At 38.6% G+C, this 21919-nt stretch overlaps 1 protein-coding gene across 1 annotated transcript in view; it reads right to left on the bottom strand.

The window, feature by feature from the left end:
- The window catches only part of SPON1 (spondin 1), a gene marked incomplete at its 5' end in the record, with an annotated part of 179785 nt that overhangs the window by 18557 nt on the left and 139309 nt on the right, over positions 1-21919 (bottom strand). Inside the window, one exon of the mRNA XM_083885360.1 lies at positions 12142-12206. Coding sequence (XP_083741486.1) covers positions 12142-12206 — 65 coding nt within the window. The remainder of the gene's footprint in view (positions 1-12141; positions 12207-21919) is intronic.

Below are 21919 nucleotides of genomic sequence, written 5' to 3'. Positions count from 1 at the left end.
AAGTGACATTTGAATTTTGAGCAGAAAGTAAAGGGTGACAGAAAATGGAGCTGCCATATGTGCTTGCTCTGACAAAAAAAAATGATGGATACAATTTTTTTTTCTTTTCCAACAAACACATATGTTCTTACCTAGAACTCTTCTTTTCCTTGAGATTGGATTCTGAATTTCTTAACGTGGGTGGCAAGACCATCTGCCAGACAATGAAGTTTCCCTAGGTCTCAATAATAGCCATTACACTTAAGACAATTCTTTTTTGTGAGGGCAACGTAGTTTTTGGATTTTTCTTTTTCAGTCAACACTTATTAAATGTATCTAACGCTAAATGGCACTCAGTTGACATGGATTCAGGTAACAGGGTGTTTCACAATAGCATGGGAATGGGTGCTAAGAGAGGCAGAAAATCTGTCACCTCAAGCTGTTAAAATACAAGTCAGCAGTGTTTTGTCCTGATGTCTGGGAAAAAAAACCATAAGAGATTGAGTTATTTTCTCATTTAAGTGGAGCTCTGTAGAGACATTAAAGTAGAGCAACCAGGTTGTGAGGGCAGCCTGTTTTGTTGGGTTCCCTCACTGCTGTTAAGTTCCTGAAGTAGCAATAACAAGGAAATTCATATGATTAAAGATTTTATCTTACAATCACTATTAAATCTACACAATTCACTTTGAGCCCAATCTCAGCCTGTGTCAAATAAAAATGCCTGGTATTCTAGAGGGATTTTTGAAAAATGTGTTATCGCTGAGATATGTCTTCTGAGATTTTTGGGTTTGGTGTGACAAATATGTCCACTTTGTGGCAACAAAAAAAAAATAGAATTTATCTCTAAAGAAACCCTAAAACACTAAATAGAATTTATTTTTTTCAGATGAAAGAAAATAATTTCCACGTAGGTCCACTTCTTACATGAAGGCTTCCATTTAGAAGTCAAAGTCTTTTAACAAAAGTTTTAATTAGGTTTGCTGGGGGATAATCTGTTCATTCAACAAAAACTTCCCCTGCATCAACCTGTCAGGAGCTCAGGGACACAACTAAACCTTCCAAAGTCACACAGGTGGGGATTACCTGGGGGTCTGGGGTTTGTAGGACATGGCACCAGCAGTGTGAAGGAATGAGATGCAGCAGGAAGGGAGGATGTAGCACAGGAAATTTTCTGACACAAAATACAATTTAACCATTAGCCAAACGCAGAGCTGGACTACTCAGAACTATTTCACAGTTCTGGAGAAATTTATGTCTTTTTCTTCATGTTATCAAAAGTCACAGCTGACTTTTCCCCTGTATTTTGTTTTTTTTATATTGGATTGTCCTTTCTGCATTACTGTTCCTGATTAGATTGGGGGTTTGGATTCTATTTTTGACAATATTAAACTCCACTGGATGAATCCCAGTTGTCTATAAAATCATGAAAGGAGAAAATAGCTGAGCCAGACACATCATTGTGTTGCCATAGAAACAAGGGACTCTGTCTGGCCTCCTCATTCCTCTGTCATTTTGTACACAAAGCCTCCAAACTTTGAAAATGTTTCCTGGTACCATAGTGTCATTTTGGGGAAGGAAATTTAATTTCCAGCAGGATTGACAGGTGTTGGCTCTTAGCCTATTTTTGGGTCGACAGCGCAATGTGACAGTGGGAGATGACAAGAGAGATGAGGATTCCTGGTGGAAGAAAGACGCTCCAGAGATTTACAGAAATGAAAAGTAAAGACACAGCCTGCAGTGGCACCATCAGAACAAATTGTTGCCTTGCAAGAATAAAAACAGCTCCTTGATAGGACAACATGTCTGCGGGAAAGCAACAGAAATCTTTGCAGGCCATCATTATATTAAATTCCTGGGGTGCACATCATGAAACAACTGAAGTTAGTTTGACTTTCAATGCTCCAGTTATACATCCATGTTCATAATAGGTTACATTAGAAAGATCAGAGCTGCCAGAACATTGTATTTTCTTTTTTTTCTTGACACATCTTTTTTTGCATGAGTGGGTACCACAGGATGGCTAAAAAGTTCTGAGACTGTTATTTGTTGCTCCCAAAGCTTATGTCTAATCAGATCTATTGAAAATCCAAAGGCAGAAATATTAGGTTTTTTGGAGATTGCACTCCTGTTCCCTTTTGAGGAGTTGACTATTGTGATAAATTTAGGGTAAAAATTCGTGTATGAAATAATAATCCGATGTGTAATAAGAATAATGTTAATAAAACGTAAAATCCAGTAGGAGGCTAATCGTTTCCCCCCCAGCCTGCCAATCTCAGTTGCAAAGACAGGACAAGAATCATCAGACTAGACAAAGACTCTGGGCAACCTTGATAAGAATCACTTCCTCGCCAATGCAAGGAGAAATTCCTTCTTGACGACGATGCAGATTTCATCAACTCTCTGGCATGACAAGCAAAATGAAATCAGCATAAGACTGACCTGTGAAATTGACATAAGAAAAGAACCTTCCCGGAATGAAACAACAGGACTGGGAAGGCCATCGAAAAGAAATTCGGACTATTCAGCCCACCCTGGACACCTGGACTGCCTAAGGGCAGAAAAATCCTATAAAAGGGTGGACTGAAAGCTGCACCGGCGTGGATTTGGGCGTCTTGCACCCTGGTGTGCGGATCCCTATCCACCCAGCACGGCGCTGACATTTTCCTATTTTTGTGGTTTTCTCATCTTTCTGGTGTTTGATATTCTGTTATTAATAAATTGTCTTTTATTAATCTGATATTTGCCATTGCATTTATAACACTATGAAAGCTGAGTTTTTAAAAGACAAAGCTTTTTTCATTGTCAGTGCATGACATCTGATGAGGAAGCATTTGTGCCACACAGCTATGACAAAGGGTCTCATCCATAAATTTGAGTGCATAAATCTGAACAAGATTTTTACTTTAGTTGAAGTACTTATTTTTTTCTTTAATACAGAATGTATTTTTCCTCTGATAAATGTCTTCTTTATGTCTTTTGTTGTATTTCCTGAGAATGCTTTTACTTTAAAGAAGTTAGTTTCTAAGGAAATCAGCTTGAATTTAACTTTTTTTTTAGTTTTAGGGCTTCAATATATTTTTTTTTTACTTGTAATTGATGTGAGGAAAACATCATTATTGTGACAAAGAATGAGGTTTTCACACTTATATCTGTTTATGTATATTATTGTATAAACTCAGGTTCTGATTCTATCTTGCAAGAGGAACCCTGCCAGCTGTGATATGGGGTTCAAATGCCAATTCAGTGCCATTCTTCCTGAAGTTTCACCAAAATATCTCACTTTTAACTATTAGAAACTGTTTTCTCATTCCTCAAAGCTTCAATCCAAAAATGTCTCCCACATCAGCCTGAGCTCTGCATTCTGATTTAGTTCTCACTGCATTTCCTTGGATTTCACTGTGATCTCTGCAGAATTTGTGTTCATCCATTTTTGGCTTATCTCAGATAAGGTCAGTTTCTGAAGGGATAATGAGCTACCAGATGTTGCCAAGCAGTCCCAGGAACACTGAGATTTCTGTGCATTCATTAAACTTGGTCAGATTTGGAGGAGTTTTTCAACTCATTGATTGTCAAATCATTTTTCCAAAGAGTGGCAACACAAAACCTGAATCAGTAAACAGCTATTAGAACATTCTAAACACAAGGAAAACGTATTTTCCTCCAGCTTGGCATGAAAATTTCAATCTGCATACTTAGCATGCAGGGGTTTAAGTTTAGACAAGACATGCCTTACACAAAATCTGTTTAAAATATTCCCAGAGTGGCTGTTGAAGGGAAAATATGGCGCATACAATACAGCATTACAACTTTTATTCTTGTAACAGCAGAGCTGGAGTTGGAGAGAGCCACTTAGGGAATTTAAAAAATACTTTCAAGCATCTCAAAATCTAAATCAACTCATCTGTCAAGAGAAAAAGCACGTCATAACCCTTCAGGGAGGAAAAAAAAAAGGTATTTTCTTTTAGGATAACATAAATCCAGTGAGGTGTCAAATATAACCACATTTCACTCATCACAGTGGTGAGCCACTGAGAAGGAATTTGCAGCTCAGACAATTCATCAGCCTGCTCCTCCTTTCAATCTTTCATGCCTTAGCTGCCAGCAGTTTTATTTCCTTTTATTTTCTCTTGTTCCTGATGGCTTGTTACCAATGAGATGGGCTTGTGCAAATGTCAGTATTCCTTTGCTGGGAGTTTTCCTGCCCTGGATGCAGCTGCTGTTGATGGGAACTGTGAATTCACAGTGGATAAAGCACAGGGATGATGCTGCTCTGATGGCAATGACTGGTTTGGGGGGTTTTGACTGACTTCCCAACCATGTGCCAAGTAATGTTCACAAAGACCTTTCTCTGCTGCAAGCTATTAGATGCAATTAAGAATATAAGATGTTTTTGCCCCCAAGAATCCCTAAAAGGTCATTAAAGGTCACTTCAGGCAATAGCTGGGTTCTACCTTAGTGCTGTATTTAGATTTTAGTTTCAAATCAGTTATTCTTTTTGAGCTGTTCATGCTGTCTGCTTTACTCTGGGGAGTGATGCTGTTACTTCTATAACAAGAGATAACAGTATTTTTTTTTTAATTAAAAAATCTTTAAGGTAATTCAGCCACTGGCACATCATAAGGTGTTCAGTGGGTTAAATGCAGCTATGGAAGGATATAAAAACTTGGAAGGCAAGAAAATGTACAAGCTTTACTATTTTATAAGTACAAAGGAAGTGGAAACCAGATTAATACAGTATTCACCTGGGATAAAATGTCTAACAAGTAGCATGAAAAAAAAGCACTATAAGGAATACAAGAAGGAGCAATAAATAATAACCTTCCTTGTTTTTATATAACCCTCTGTTGACTCTTAGTCACACAAAACCAAATTATCCATATGTGATTTATTTTTCAAATCATTAGATGGAACAGTGTTTATAATCAATTTGTATAACCAAATATTAATGACATCCAGGGCAGAGATGATTAAAGGACTATGATATGAGCTTTTCTTATCCCTTTGGAGACAACGACAAATATAATTTAGACAATGCCCATTAGAGCTGGGTAATTACAGTTCATCTGCATTTTGCTTTTCTGAATGCCATTTAAACCCAAACACAAATGTGCATGTTTTTGTTGTTATTTTTAATCTCAGTTGGGTAGTCTGAGGACCTGATTAATTGAGCAACTGAATAATTTACTCATTTCTATTTTGATAGATTGCATTCTGATACCAATATCACCTTTTTTTTTATTAATTGCACAGCAAGCCAGGAAACAATTTCATCACTCTTAATGGGACACCACAAGGGTCACATCAACTGAAACCCAGCAACCAACCTCAGAACTGAATCACCTAATGCAAAACTAAAGTTCTGTGACTTTGTGATATTTTAAAATAAATAAAGGCACAATTTCAAATATTTCAAGTGGACGGACAGGAGCTGGTTTGAGTTTTTCAACATGTTCTAGTTTGCAAGCCCTGAGGAATTTGGTGAGAACACTTCTATCAATCCTTAACAAGACATTCCAGGGAGACTAATTCCCAGAATTAACTTACAGGCATTGCCAGGTCTGCAGCCTGCAGGGCTCTGGAAATTTCATTATTTTTCATCTAAAGGCTCTCTGTTATCAAAGCTGAAAGGTGCATTGACTTGAACCTTCCCCTCTTGATGCTGATTGAAATTCAGTGGAGACCAGCACTCAGCCCTGGCATTTGGATTCCCAGGGAGACACAGCAAACACTTGGCTCCAGGGGAAAATGGACAGTTTATATTTGGGTTTGGTGTGCCCACACTGAGACATTAAATCAGCCAGGAGATCATTTACTGAACCCACCACAGCACCTCTGGGTGGGTTCATGTCCTACTGACACCACAAAATGGACCCTCTTTGGAATGTGTGGATCTCCTAAACAAACAGAGGCTCTGAACAAGCATCTTCTGGCCCTACAAAAAGTGCAGCATTCCCTGCAGAAAGTGAAAGCAGCTCTGTGGGAAGGTCATTTAAGGTACTTTTCAGCATGTATCAGCACTATTTGACATACCTTAAAAAATGTAACTGGCATTTACCACTTAATTGTTTGAACCTTGGTATTTGTGATAAATAACTGCAGTGAAGTGCCTCAAAATTAAAACATGGGACAAGGGAATAAGCAGCTTGGTTTTACCAAAATCTGATGCAGCAATTAAACAGGGAGATAAAAAAAAAATCTTTTTTTCCCTCCAGTAAAATCACTGATGAAGTCCACAAATCCACTCTGTACATTTGTTTCTTTTTCCTCCAACAGTGTCCACACTAATCTCTCCAAAACAAATCACTCCAAATGCAGGTAAGAACAACAAGGCACTAATTTTGATTTCAGCCTACAAACATTTCATTTTAATATAGGTCTTATTAAAAGAAAACCACTAGCTTTAGTTGTGGTTTATATGCCCCTATTTTATCAATATATGCAGCTTAGAGAGAAACAGATAATTCACATAGATGAATTCCTCAAATTCTGCAGACAGACAGATATACAGATCAATTACTAAAATCCTGAAAAGTAAGATTAATTCTATCAGATTTTCTAAAAATCTTAAAAAGATTCCTCAAATGACATATTTGTTTTATGGGACATCACAAAAAGAAATGTCTACTTGAAATTTTATTCAATAGAACAACTAAATTTCTTTTGAATTTAATGCAAATGTTGTAATTTTCTCCTATTTTTAGTGGAGAAAAATGAAGCAAGTAATAGAAAATAAATTTCAACCAGATGTAAGTAAATTATAATTTACTTTAAAAGTGCATTTTGACTGAACAGCAGCTTTGTGGTTTTTAAGTTGAATTCAGTAAATAACAGTCAAAAAAGGAGACAAATCTAAGAGTTTTCTTTTCAAATTAACCTAATTCATGCATTCTGTTTTAGGTGCTATAAAGGAGTTTAGAAGAAAAAAGAAGGTGGAAATAGAGCAAGACCTTTCTGCTCTCCAGGAACAGAACGTGGGGTTGTTGGCTGTATTTTTATGCTTATGACAATGTCACTATTTTAGTATGTAAACACCTCAGGAATTGAATTAGGCATTTACAGCACAATAAACTGATCTGTTTAACAAAGAAGAATAAGATGAGGAGAGGGGGTTATTTTATTTCATTTCAGAAGACAGTTCCAACTCTGACCTAGGATATTCTCTGCCTAACACCTCTAAACATCACATCGTTCAGTGATCTAAATGTGGAGGCTGTTTAAAGGAAGAAAAGTTTTACAGACACAGGACCAGCAGCAAATTACAGCAGAGTGAGAAAAAAAAAAAAAAAAAAAAAAACCAGCAAAAGTTGAAAATGTATGTAAAATAAAAGTAAAATGAGAAAAAAACCAACACAGGGCGACCTAATATATCTGTGGCTTGGCTTCCAATTGCCAAATGCTGTAATGGAAACTTAGTGATCAGAGCAAATCCACCGCAGGATCAAAACATATGCCAATTTTTTTTTTTTTTTTTTTTTTTTTTTTTTTGTCAAAAGGTGGCAGAGGAATTCTGGAAGATGGAAAGAGCTTTTCTTCAAAAATAAAGGAAGGAAAATGTAGCTGAGCATGTCAGCATTTTCCTTTCTAAGTTTGTATGAACTGTCAACTCAAACTTATTTTGGATCAGAACAGTTCTTTCTTTTTTTTTCCTTTTTTTCCATCAACTTTCTATAGATTACTCTTTGATTTCTGGAACAATTTAAGTCTCATTACTTATAACACTAGAAAACCTATACTCAGGGATATGCTGTCCCATTTCCTGGGACAGCCCCAGCATCTTTGCAGTCAGAGAAGAGAGATCACAGGCATGCAAAACTTGAAGTGGAAAGAGGTGGATGGGATAATTTTAGGGGATGATGAGGTAACAGTACTAATGTACAAAAGCTTTGGGCTAAATACTTCCATCCATGGGAATTATAAAGGGCCAGGCCTCCTTTCCTGCTAAGTTTCACAGAATTACTGGAGTGTTCTCAGATAATCTTGAAATAAATGGAAAAAAGCTGCTTAAATGGGTGAGGAAAAGAGTCAGGTGTGGGCACAGCCCTGAGGCACTGGGGAACCAGAGACCTGTGACTTCTCCCACAAACAGCACAGAGAGGTGGAATGGAAACAGGAGGGGCAACAAGGAAGGAAAGGACAGTTTTCTAAACTTCAGATGGTTCAGAATGATAGAAAAAAAAACCACCTTTCACTTCAAGGTACACTGGTTGTAACTGAGAATGGACTGTCAACAAAAAGATTGGAAAGAAAAAGAGTTTTTGCATCAAAGAAAAAGAAATAAAGTGAGAGAGAAATAAGAAAATTCTTGTGTACATTACATAATAGCAAACCTCTTTATATGTCAGGTACTCTCACCATGCTGTTCACCAAGAAAAAATACCTTGAATTTTTGCACTGAAATATATTTTCTAGAGGTTGACCTACTAAACTTTAAATTCATACACTGAGGACTAATTTCCATCCTCTGTGGGGATCCGTATTTGTATTTATCAGTGGTAGGCTCTACAAGGAATTTCAGATTCCATGGTGTTGCATAGAGCTACAGGGAATATTGAAAAAGTGATTAGGCACGAGAATTACAATTCAAATACCTCTCCTTTCCTGTCTCAATAGTGATGCCCAGGTTTGAAACAAATGGAATAAAGGAATAACAAGTACAGTCAAAATAAAAAGAAAAAAAAAAAGGGTATGTATTTTGGGAAAGGGAATTCCAATAAAAAATTTTAAAAGATACTCCCTCGTGAATTTGATGCATATTAACTTTAAAAGTCTTGCCTTTTTTATCCCAAGTTTTTCTGTCATGGCTTGTTTATTTTACAGGTGCCAGATATGCTGATTTGGATAGCAGTAGTACTATCAGGTTTTGATGTATTTTATCCTCCATTCTGCCAAAGGCCAAAGATTTGCAAAAGCTGAGTATGAAAATAAGATTTGACTCTGCCCAAACCGTGGCTGTGGGGAAGGCAGCAATGAGCTGAGCTCTTGTTTATACAAGAAAGGTAAGGAAAACTGCTTTGATTTGACAGCGTGCTGGAGACTGATACCAGTGTGCTCAGGGAAGAATGCAGCTCCCTGAGAGTCCCTGAAAGTCAGAATTTCATACTTTAAGGTGGCTTGGTGGCTCAAATAGAAGCAACAGCAAAATGTTTTATGACTTGGTCTGGCACTCATCCTTCTCATGCTTTCAGTTAGGCAATCACAAAACTGGTTCACAAAAAATCACCCAAAGCTGATTTCTCCCACATGGAAAAACTCAGGAGAGTTTTCTGCAGAAACTGATTTAAGGATGATGCAGACGAGTGATAGAAAAAAAAATAAAAATGGAAACCAGTGACAAAGAGCAGGCAGGTTGCAGAGAGGATCCACAGAAAACAGACAGCGAAGTTTGGCAGGATGTTGTTTCTACATTATATCACACTGGGAGATGACAAGGAATCGTGAGGTAAACTTTGAAGTGAGAGCAGGCTGAATTTTCCAATTTTGGACACTACTCACCTCCATAAGAAAAATATTATCGTGCATTTTATAATTGATGTGAAGCACATTCAGGAGAGTTTTTCTGCTGTGCTTATCGTGGCACATTGTAATGCCACTTTGGCACTACCATCACACCCTGTTATCCATTACATACATAACCAATGATTATGCAAAAAAATAAAATATTCTTGACTTTTAGTCGATTCTTGCTTAGTAAGATGGTTGTGCTGCATGTAATAATAGCAAAAATGTTTATCCTGAGGAGTCATTATCCAATACTTGCGCAGCTCTAATCTAAATTCCAGGGAAGACAAGCCACTATAGAAAATGTAAAACTAACCACAGTTAAAGGATATTGAAATTTTTTACTTCTTATGGTCATATTTTTATGTGGAATCAAAAAGCAGGACACCATGTCAAAATATGATTAAAAAATACTCTTTCGAAAGCCAAAAATCAAACACTACCTGTAGAGTGAAGGGTTAGGGGAACCCCTGCAGAGCCTTCGAAAGCAAAAAAATACAATATTTATTCTTTTTGATGTTACTGAAAGGTGAAAACTGCCAAAGAGAAAAGGTAAGGATTGACTGGAAAAACATCTGGAGGATGCTGCAAAAACATTCACAGGCATGTCTGTGAAAGAATATGCCTTGAAAAGCACCTGAAGTTGTTCACACTCAGATTTTTGTAAAGTTTCTTGGGGCTGTATAAAATTAGGAATTATGATGGGGGAAACGCACCTTAATTAGCATTAATTTCTGTGGTGTAATATATAAGATGATGTATTGAGACTTTAGAGCAGGAGATATTCTCTCCACCTTTCTGTGAACAAAATACAGATCTGCTCTATGCCAAAGCCTCCCAAGCAGCCACAGCAGCCAGTTGCAGGTGGTATTGTTCACTTTGAAAACAGAAACATCAGATGCAGGTGTTGCTTTAGGACTGAAGTGGGAGTGAAAAAATAAATGGCTTGTTTCAGATTGAGATTTCAGATCGAGAACTCATCAGAGCAGAACAGTGAAAAAGTTTCCATAAAAAAAAAAAAAATAGAAAGAAAGAAAGAAAGAAAGAAAGAAAGAAAGAAAGAAAGAAAGAAAGAAAGAAAGAAAGAAAGAAAGAGAAAGAAAGAATAAATTTCTATTTTCCACTCTTAATTTGGAGTGAATGTAAAGAAGGCAGCAGGGAAAAAATGTGCTATCCATAGCTGCTACATGGCAAACACTACCAAAATCCAAATCCTGGGAACTTTCAGGATAAGACCATAAATGAGGAATGCCATTACTGTGACCTCTTGCATTACACTGGCCAAAAGAGCCCAACCTGCAGTTCCTGTGCAGAGCCTACAACCCTGTCTCAGGGTTAAAATACATTCCAGGGATGGAAAATCCATCTTGTGCTCAAGGCTGGTCACAGTGGTAAAGTCTTTCCCCAAACCATTTCCTTGTTGTGAATTTCCTCAGCTTCCACGTTAGGAGGGATTTGGTGCTTTGATACTTTGGTTTTAGCTCTCTTTTTTCATTTGTTTGTTGGGTGTGGTTTTTCTAGATTAAAGAGGGATCAGCTATCAGAAATCTTTTCACTATTTAAGCTGAGTTCACCTCCTAACCTCTTTTTTTTTTCTTTCTTTTTTTTTTTTTTTCTTTTTTTTTTTTTTTTTTTTTTTCCAGAGGGGAAAGGGATAAAGTGAATTGCATAAGTTCTAAGATGCTTAAGAATTTCTAAGCCCCTTTAGGGTAAGGGGATGTTTTCTGAAAACTGAACTCTTTTGCAGGTTTTTTGGTTTTATTTAACTAACCTTCAAATTTTCACGTGCTTTCTGAAATACAGGTGACAAAGTCAGACACAAGTGCTTCACTAACTGCTTCCAGGAAATAGGAAACAGGACTATAGTCTTGCAGTAAATTAGTTGCCCTGCTTGTCCAAGGACTTGATTTACTGTCAGCTCAGATCCCTTTTACTGTGTCCCCATCTTTAGACTTCCTGTAGGTCTCACTCATTTGGGCTTGGATAATGGGTGTGAACTTTGGGCCAAGTGTATATGAGTTATGCAGGAACCACCATCCCTGCTCTGACACCACCCCTGAAGGGCCACCAGGAAATTCAAGAGCCTCCTGAAAGAGGAGTTTTCTCCTCTTTTCTGCTGAGCCTAGAGAGCCCAGAGGGAAGAAATTCCTGCCTCATTTGGCAGGAGCAAACCATGGTTGTGGAATATGGAATGTTTCAGACTGGCATTTTGAAAAATTAGTCCTTTGAGGGTTTTTTTTGTTGGTGGATGAGGATTTGCTGTAATAGTGCATTGCACACAGTGTGAGACAGGATGCCAAGAAATGCAGGACAGTATAATACATTTGAGAAAGCACTGAATAAACATCACTGTTTATGTGTGGGAGGCACAAACTCCATGGGATAATCCTTCTGCCAAAGCTGGCCAACCAACATGTGTGAAAAATGAAGAGATGCTAGAGAGGAAAGAAAAAGAGAAAAAGATGTGGGGGGGAAAAAACCCCAAAACCAAAAAAACCCAAACAAACACATGCCACCAAAGGAAAAACAAACAAACAAACAAACAAACAAACAAACAAAAAATATCCTCATCAAACTCATCCATCAACACTTTTTAGAAATTTTTTAGGGTTTTTCTTTACCCAACACAAAGCTGTTGAGACAGACAATTCCCTACTTACTTACACATTCAGAGGCTGCCAGGCTGGCCACTGTGCCTTGGCCTTGATGACTGTGAGAACCTCATCGCTCTGTGAAAAGAGACAAAGGACATTTTTACAAGGAGAGCAACATGTTTTACAGCAGAAAAAAGTGCAAGGTGCTGGATCAAACTGTGGCCATGAGATTTAAACACTAGCAGCAGTTTGCAGATGATGGTGAGTTTGGCATCATGGGCAGAGGGAAAGCTTCCACCAGGAATTCACCAGCTTGAAACAAAGCAAGAAGAGAAAAATTGCTCTTAATGACATGACAGATCTACAGATAAAAATTAGAAGTTGCTGCTGCTGCTCTGGGCAAGCCAGCACACCCTGTGAGAGCATGTATGATGTGTTGTTTATTTTCCTTATGTATGGAAGGATGGATGGATGGATGGATGGATGGATGGATGGATGGATGGATGGATGGAAGGATGGAAAGGCTCCATGGTGGATGCACTGCACTGGTGGCATGTTCTGTTTGCTCTCCATTTATGCATGTGAAAATCACAGGGTGAAATGCAGCAGCCATCCATGGGAGCCCCCAAAGCACTGTGCAAAGATCATTTCCTCAAGTCTGTTGTAATCCTTGCATCAGCACTTTTCAACTTTATATTGCTGCAATAGACTTGGGACAAAGGCAGGAGATCATTAACAAGGCTCCGATGCCCAAAAGACATCCATCACACTTCTTCAGAATCATTTCCCCCTTCTCCCTCAGGAATCCACACCAGTAAGTCACCTGGAGGGACACGAAGCTCACAATTCACTCCCCTGGTTTCAACTGGCTTTTAAAAACATTTCCCAATTAGACCAAAAAGCCCACTCCATATATTACCAGTAATTAGCACTTCCAGCAGAGCTGACCTTTCAGTTTCCTGATAACAGTGCCATTTCTTGCCTGATACCAATAGTTCTGACACTCCAGAGTAACCCTAGTCCATACACATCCCAGCTCCAAGAAAACAGGTTTCTCTGGTTGTTTCTACCACTCTCAATGATTTCTGAGTCCCTCTTTTTGCCAAAGCAAGAGCATTAAGAGTTGATGGGCCTTCCCTGTTGACACATGAGGCTTTCAGCCTCGGGAATATAATTGTGGCATGACCTGTCCCTTTAGCCTGAGTAGATGGAAAAGCCACTTTTTGGAAATCACTTTTAGTGGAAAATCTGCATTGGATAATCTATTATTTAGAAATCTGTATTTATATACAGATGCCTGGGAAAAAATCCTACACGGCATGAAGTGTCCTGAGCTAAGACAGCTGAAAATCCAACTCTACAAAGTTAAGTGAGCATAAAGATATTTTACCAAGCTCCCACACTACTGCCACAGGTAGGAAAAGGAGAACTTTGTGATGGCAGATCCTCTGGGGCAGGCACCAGCCGTACACTCTCTCCCAGCCTGCCTGCTCCATCCAGGAGAGATTCATCACATCCAGGTTCATCTAGGGCAGCCTTCTTCTCACCTCCATGCTTTCAAACATAAAAAAGACAGTTTTGGACTCAAGGTGGCTCAAAAAGAAACTGTTTAAATGAATGAAGTTAAAGGTTTGAAGTTAATGGATGTTATATCTCTCTCTGACAATGGAATTTCCCTTAATTTTTAATTTTCTTCGTTTCAATATCCCCAAAACCTTCCAGCCAGGCGTATCTTCATTTGCTTGCCTTGAGAAGGGATATGCACTCAAAATTATTAACTGTGCATTTTGCATTTTACATCCCCATGAAAGTCTGTCATGAGCAGGGATGATTATGTTTATTAAAGTAATACACTGCTCATCTAATAGCAGGCACTAATTATGTCACCAGCATCAAAATCAGACATGTCTGAAAGCATTTCAACACATGCTATTCAGATTGAAAATCAACACCAAGAGCAGGTGAGCAGTGACTAACAGCTCAGCAGTGAGTGCAGAGGGAAGGAAATAAGGAACAGTTTGTGTGGTGCATTCAGAAGTCCTTGAAATTTTAAGGGAGGTGGAAATTCAGATGCAAGCACAGAATTCAGGGACATCTCCTGAGTCCAGGAGTGCCCAGAAGTGGTCCAGGAGTGCCCAGAAATGTGAGGATTCAATTAGAACCTTCAGAGAAACTAAAATACATAAATCCACCCAGACATGAGGTAGAAATGCAAGTTTAGTTTTAAATAAATAGAGGATTTTTAAGCACCTTAGCAGATAAGCGACTGAATCAGTTGGCAAGAAAAAGACCTAAAGTCTAGTTTGAAGTTCAAGTAACATTGCCTTTTGCAAAGTTAGTTAAATTCCAGTCATAACAAAAATAATGTAGCCTTGCTAAACATTCCTAGATAGAACAGACAGGGTTATATGTGTAGAATTTGTGTAAAAAATTACCAATATTGTTGCACATCAACCTTAGCTTAGACCCTCCAGCTGGCCTCCACATCTTTGAGGATAAACATGACAAATGTAAACACCCCAAGGAAGCTGATGGTATCCAGGAATCAGGAATTCACAGCCCTGTGAGCAACCCATGGATGGAGAGAAATCTATGGAAAAGGTGCTGTGCCTGGATTTGCTGGCCAACCTCTTCAGCTGTAATTATTGGCAGATGGGAGAAGCTGAGAGGATATGAAATGCCTGAAGAGAAACCCACAAATTAATAATAAATAACCAGCTGATGTAATCCAACTGCCTTGAATAAACCAACTGCAGAGACTTTGCAGAAAATACAAAACACACCCCATGGTTTTTAATACTATAAAAATATAATTTTTTTTAACATTTTCTTAGTGCTTGCTGTCCCAGATTTGTACCCATTTTACTCTTCTCTTCACATCCCCAAAGTTTTGCTTTAGTTAAAGTAATTCAAGTAAACAAAGTCTCAAATTTCCACCAAAATATGGAAAAGAGAACAGTGATTTTTTTTTTCACTGTGGTATGTTGCAAGTTGTCATCAATTTTGTATTTATCTTGGAAGAAATTATTCAAAGTAATGAAACTCTTACAGTCTGGCAAAGAAAAAGAGATTGTTTGAAAAATGATGGAGTGTCAAAGTGTTGCACTGTCAGAAGTTAAAGGGAAGGGCACCAATGTTCCTGCTTGGAGCTGATGAAAAACCCCTCACGTGTGGTTAGACATAACCACTGACAAATCTTGGTCTTTCTCCTGAAGCTGCTTCTGCAATTTCAGTTACATGCACAATTACAGTGTTCCAGCTTCCATTTGAAATAGAATGGCTCCTTCTTTACATGCTTAAAACTTGCTCCAAAAAGCCCAGTGGAGCCAAAGTGATTTCCAGATTGACTTCAATTTAATTTGGATTGTGGCCTAAATTAAAACATGCAAAAAATTGCAAACACCTATCCTTTTATCCACATCCACTTTCTACACTGCTGAGTGTTGACTCAATACCTGTTCCCTGTGAAAGTTCTGTTGCCCAAAAAGTCCTAATGGCATGATTTTAAAAGGTTGGCAATGCCATTCTGATACCGACAGCCTGACTGTTACTCTGAAGTTGGCAAAAATTAATCCTTTGCTTTATATCCATTTGTTCCTGCAATGTATAAATGAATGCTCATGCAGAATAAAGTAATTAAAAGGCAGCACACAAAACCCTGTGGCCTAAAACCACTGCTAAGTTAAAACCTTTTATTGTGCACCTACAAAAGCCTAAAAGTGTTTCCTCACTTCAAGAATAGAAAGTGGGACATTGCTCAAAAAGGCAGCATTAAAGATAGAACTTGATCTGAAGTCTTTCCCAACCAAGGGGACTTAAAACAACATGTTTGAAGGGTAAAACCCATTAAAAAAAGTAATGAAAGCTTTCAGCAAAAGTTTTAAGTCTGATCTGAATACCTCTGGAATGAAAGAGAGATTAGTAGGATCTAGAAAGCCCTGCAAGTTATTCCATGTGCTCCTGCTACTTTTGGGTAACCAACACGATCAGCATCTATTCCATACTATTTCCAAGCTATTTTTATAAATTTTATTACTATTTTTATTTCAGGTCTGCCAAATTATGTTAGAAACTCTCACTGTGCAGTTCACTTGCACTTTGCAGTGATGATATGATTTGGTTCAGCCAAACAAATTAATGTGTTATCTGACATCAAAATCAGAGTCAGAGACAATGGACTGTGGGAATGAAAAACACCTGGTTTGGGCCAGAGCTCCATTTCGCTCATTTCATACTGCTGCTGCTTGGCATTCATTCCATTGTTTTGGAACAGAGAACATTTAATTCCTTCCACAGCACTCCTCACACTATCTGAAGTGTGGATTCATTTTCCATCCACAGTGGATTCATTTTCACAAGACTCTCAAAAAGGTAGAAAAAGCAACATTATCTTCAGTTCCTGGATGATGAATTGAATGTCTTCTGGAAACAAACCTACATATCTGAACTCTAAGATAGCATCTTTCCCTGCAGGATCATCCTTCCCCTCAAAAATAATTTGTTATTAAAAGAGGAAGAGATAAAGGGAGCATGAAAAAGTGTATTGCACAGTTCTGTGGGGAACCAAATGCTGTAAAAATTAGAATGATGTAGTGCTTTGGAGGGATTGTTAGATATTCTTAAAATCTGATCAGTCTTCTGTGATTGGCATAAATTGTTCTTATTCCACCTCCACTGTGTGCACACACACAGAGAAATCACAGAGAAGAATAAAAACCCTATCTTGCCTTTAAAGTATTATCTAAAGCCAAATACCAGGTTAATTAATGCTTAACAAATTATGGACTTCCAGGGCATATTACTCAAAATATGGCATGTTTTCTCCTGTTGACAAAATCTGTAGAAAACTTTCCTACTTCAGTTTTGCAGATGAATTTGAATGAAAAGGGACAATGATGTAAGCTCATTTCTGGAATTTGTGAAACTTCAAAAGAAAAAAGAGGGAGGTATTTTTTGTGTGATAAAAAATTATCTCCGTGATAAAAGAAGTGCTGAGATGCAGTTCAACATGCTGAGATGTTTCTAGGAGAGTATGTACAACTACTGTTTGTTTTTTTTCTTAAAAAAGGGCATTTTTGAAAAGGTTAAGCTTTAGTCACAACTTGCTTCATTTGAGAGGGAAAAACACCCATAATTAAAGACAAAGATTTAGTTTTATCATTTGATGACAACTAAATTCCGTCTAAATCTATGACTGACGTAGATTCAGGCAGATTTTACTTAAAGCCAGTAGCACAGGTTTGGAATCATCATCTAAGCAACTGCAAAAAATGCATTTCAGCCAGTGGAATTATACCAGGATTATGTTTGCCCATTTTACTTTGACTTCTCTATGGCTATGACAGCAATTTTTGTGGCAGCTGAGAAAACACACATATTATAAGATACATAAACATGCCTGAATGGAATTCATTTTTTGGTCACAGTACCTACAAATTCAGTTCTTCCCTGTACAAATAGCCGTTTCTTTAATTAAAAAGTCTTGTTTTTTTTTTTCTTTTAAAAATAGGTAGTGTCATTTCAGGGAATATAAAATCTGAGTTATGAAAGTTATGAAAGTCTGGAGGAATTTTGGAGGAACTTCCAGGCTTTTAATAATAACCAGTAGATTACTAACAAGAAGATTTTGGGCTTGAGACAAATAAAGAGACACTGATGGGGTGAAACTGAATAAAAACAGAAGGAAAGCTCAGCATTTAAATCCATTTCTGACCAGTTGCTGCCTGAAAACATCTCTGCTTCAGGAGAGCAAATAACTCAGCACCTCTGACAGTCCCAGCTTAACTGGCTGTGCTGTACAGGAAAGCTTCCCTGAATTGGACACTTAGCAATTTTGCCTTCACTTTTACAAAGAAAAACCTCTCTGTCAGATAATCAGGCTGAGGATTTTCCCCAAATGTGGGCACTGTCCATATTTCCCAGGAAACACGGAAATATGTGTTGAAGCTTCACCATTTCAGGAAGGTGATTGCACAGATGCATGTTTCAAAATAAACTTTCTAAGTGTATTACAGGAATTATAACTCCTGACTTTCTTTAAAAAAATTACTAGGATGGGATGCAAAAAAAAAATGTGTCCACTGTTAATCTAAGTTTATATCCCAAAGGCACTGACTCACATTTTGCATTAACAGCCTTGTGCATTACCTGTCCCACGGGGTTTCCTTTCGCTGAGGTGGAGGCTTCAGGAGGTGAGATGTGGGCTGAAATTGATAACAGAGCTGTTGCTAATGGCAACATTGAAAATCTGGTTTATTTCCGTGAAGGTGCAGTTACATAACCTGAGGTGATCCCAACAAAGCAATAATTCATGTTTTGCACAGTGTAAAATTTAGCAGCGTGTGTTAATGAGCCCTAGGTGTACTCTGAGGATCTGAGCTCTAATTTCCTCTGCCTGAGCAGATTCCTTAGACAAGACTCTCCCTCAGGAATCTAGCTCTTGAATGCACGTTGAGTTTCTACTGTTCATTTTGCTTCATTCTACATTGGGTGCTTTGCTGTCTCCTGGACTACAGAAACATTCTGGGATCCTAAATTAATTTTGCCAAACCCAAGGGAAAATTTTGGCACTACAGTTCACAATGGGTGCTTTTTAAAGCAGGGGATCAAACTAGATTTTGAAGCTGACCTTAAGTGGTGCAACACCCACCCTCTGCTTAATAGGTTTATCCAACACTCACCCTTTTGACCTCCTCCTGTCTTAACTTTCCCAATTCCATCGATCCTTTGGGCAAACCTAGCCTTTAAAAGTAAGTAATACAATGCTACTGCTATTTTAAACTCTCAGAAGATTGGATACCAGAAAAAAAACTGGGGAAAAAGGCCCTGGACACCAATCCAACACATTCTGTGTGCAATGAAGCAGCTGCATACAACCAAGTGGCAAGACAAAACCTGCATTTGTTGGAGATAATGATAAAACTGGTGTCAATCAGTAAGTTCATTCATCAGATTCATATTCAGGTAACCACAGCTTTTGTTGTTGTTGTTGTTGTTGTTGTTGTTGTTGTTGGGCTCCTTGAAATAGTTTCAAAACAGTCAGGGATGGAAGCATTGAGACAGGCTCTTGGGCATGTTAGGAATAAGTGAAATTCAGCTGCTTAAATATCAGCAGGAAACCTCGGGAGAAGGCTGGGTGTGCTCTGAGGAGCAGCTCAGGGAATGGGGGCACAGAAAAATTCTGTTGTCTGCTAAATGCTGGCACTGACACTCCAAGTGTCACAATTATCCTTCCTGATGCCTTGCTCACACATTAGCCAAATGCAGGAGCTTGAGCAGAGGAGAAATAATTATTTGGATAATAACAAGGGGTTTTAAATAAGACCTGCAAATTAGCTCAGGAGGAGAGCTTTCTTCACCCTTGATAGCACTTTGACAAATCAGTGCAGGGGTTTTATTACATTCAGGATGTACAATAAAGTTTTCTAAATGTGCTTTAGCTGCTGTACAGAAGCAATCAGGACAGCTTCTTTTCCCTTCAGTAAAAATATTATGTCTGAGCCACTCTTTACCATTTCTTCCAAAAATAACCCCAAACCAAAACTCACCAAAACCCCAACATAAATACAGTATTTTAGCAAATTAAAGCATTTGAGGGTCCTACCATGAATTATTTTTTCTGCAGTTTGGAAATCAATATTCTTTTAGAGAAATCGACTTTCCATCCCTTCCCAGCCCCCCAGAAGTTCAGCAATGCTGTGACAGGGCAGTACTATGTGAGCCCTTCCTCTGGCACAGCACAGCCTCACGGTTTATGCTTGGACATTAACCTGCTTCAGGGTTTAATGGCCAAAACTCCTGGGTCTGGGATTTGGGATAAAGTCATCTCCATCCCTGCCAGGACTTAGGAGAGCAGGGTTTTAAGAGGAATGTCAGAGATTTCTCCAAAGAGTGGAGATGTTGCCATTTTTTCCCACCAGGGGCTGCCTTTATCACCTCCTTTCCTTGCAGCTCCTTTTCCATCAAAAAGCAGCTCCATCTGCACTGTGTCACTCCAGGGACTATCCCTGCATTCCTCCACAGGGAGCAGCTCCAGTCTGACTGCCCTGACTCTGCTGCTGGACTCTGCCTCAGCTTTGCTTCTGCACCCCTGTGGGTGAGGAACAGAGTGACAGAAAAGGAGAGTGACTGTGCTGCCCATCCTGCAGGCAGGACTGGCTTTTAGGGCAGTGAGGAGTTTTTGTTTTTCTCTGACAATGAACTCTCCCATCCTGTTTCCCAGAGAGGATTTGCAAGGGGGTCTTTTCTGGACCCCGTGGCTCAGTAGGAGCATCTCCCTGACAGTTTTGTCTGATCCCATCCTTGGTGCAGTGAATATTCAGGTGGACCTTGTTAAACCACTGGAGCAATTCACCATTGAACCTTAATATTGTTGCTCCTGTCTTGCAAGAAGTGCATTTCCCCATCCACAACAACAGGGGCAAACCCAGAAACTGAGACTGGCCCCGAAAAGTCCCTTGCTACTTAGAAATTTCAGTGGTCTAAGCATGGGTAATGTCATCCATCTGTGGGGGTTCACTCTTGCTTTCCAGCAGTTAAACAGCAGTGAAATGGCATTTTGTTGTGGGCTTGTTTGGGTTTAGGGTGTTTGTTGGTTTGTTTGCTTGTTTTTGTCAGCTATTTAGCACTAACTGTTCCCTCAGAGCAGTGTGGGAAGTGAGATGAAGGTTATCTCCCTACCTGGTGCCCACAGCAATTGAACTTAAAGAGCTCCAAGTGTCTTTATGTCAATTAATATCACTACACTTTGCATATGCTACTGAGTAGACTTAATATTAAAAGAGGAATTACATAATAGAGCATTAAGTACTTGTGGGAGATGCTACTGGAGTGACATCTGCACTTGATATAATTAACATACTAGGGAAGAGCTATTAATTCCACTGTAGAAAGTACTGTTTGGGTCTCTATTTGCTTATTTGGAAATGTAAAAACAGAAAGAGAAAACCAAGAGCTAAACCCTGGAGCCACAGTGCTGCATGTCCTCCTGTAGTAACCAAATAGAAATGGTTGATGTTGTCTCTGTAATAAGCCAGATATGAAGGAAGGTGTTTGTCTAAAGGAACATCTCTAAAGTGCTCTGGGAAAGCCCATGGATATCAAATTGCTGAGTGCAGCACCTATTTTATTGTTAGTTAAAGAGCAATTATTTTATTGTTAGTTAAAGACAGAGGCTTGCCTCTAAAGGAAGGTATTTGCCATATTGTATTGTACTCACAATGTTAACTCTAAAAGTGAGAAATTAGTGAGGAACAAGCACCTCGCAAGTGAGGTCAGGATAAACATAAGTATTTCAGTTTTAGCTGTGAGATACCACTGACTGGTAGGGACATGCCCTAAGGCTGTAACCTCAGTGTCCTGCTAAAAAGGCTTATTGTGAGGTGCACCCTTTGTTATTCCATGTGCTTGTTTTGAACTTGTGTGTACACTGCCCTGTTTATGTGCTTATCTCTAAAGCTGATGTTCTGAAATCAGGTTTACATATCAGAGCTTAGCTGTTAGCCATGTTATTATGAAATGTCACAATGCATTCTTGTACCACCAAACAGGCTTTTTAAATACTCCATGGCATGTTCAGTCTCAAAACAGTCACAGTAATTGCATGTTTAATAAACCTTGGTAGTTCTCATTCCTATACTACATATTTCTGTTGTGATCATCTCATTTGTATTCCTTTAGGACTCTAATAAAACCTCTTCTAGTATCTCTGTGATCAGGAATGTCCAGTGTCAGAATTGTGCTCAGTTCTCTTAAATCAGGGTACTGTGTGCAGACATTATTTTCCTTCATCTTTTACTTTCTCTCCCTCAAATCCTTGCTCATACCAGGCTCCTGCTGAGGGATTTCCA

The sequence above is a fragment of the Zosterops lateralis genome (assembly GCF_965231275.1).
Source record: "Zosterops lateralis genome assembly, contig: SUPER_6_unloc_1, whole genome shotgun sequence".
Classification (NCBI taxonomy): Eukaryota; Metazoa; Chordata; class Aves; order Passeriformes; family Zosteropidae; genus Zosterops; species Zosterops lateralis.
Note: the sequence above shows the minus strand (reverse complement) of the source record. Positions and strands in the feature narration are given on the sequence as shown.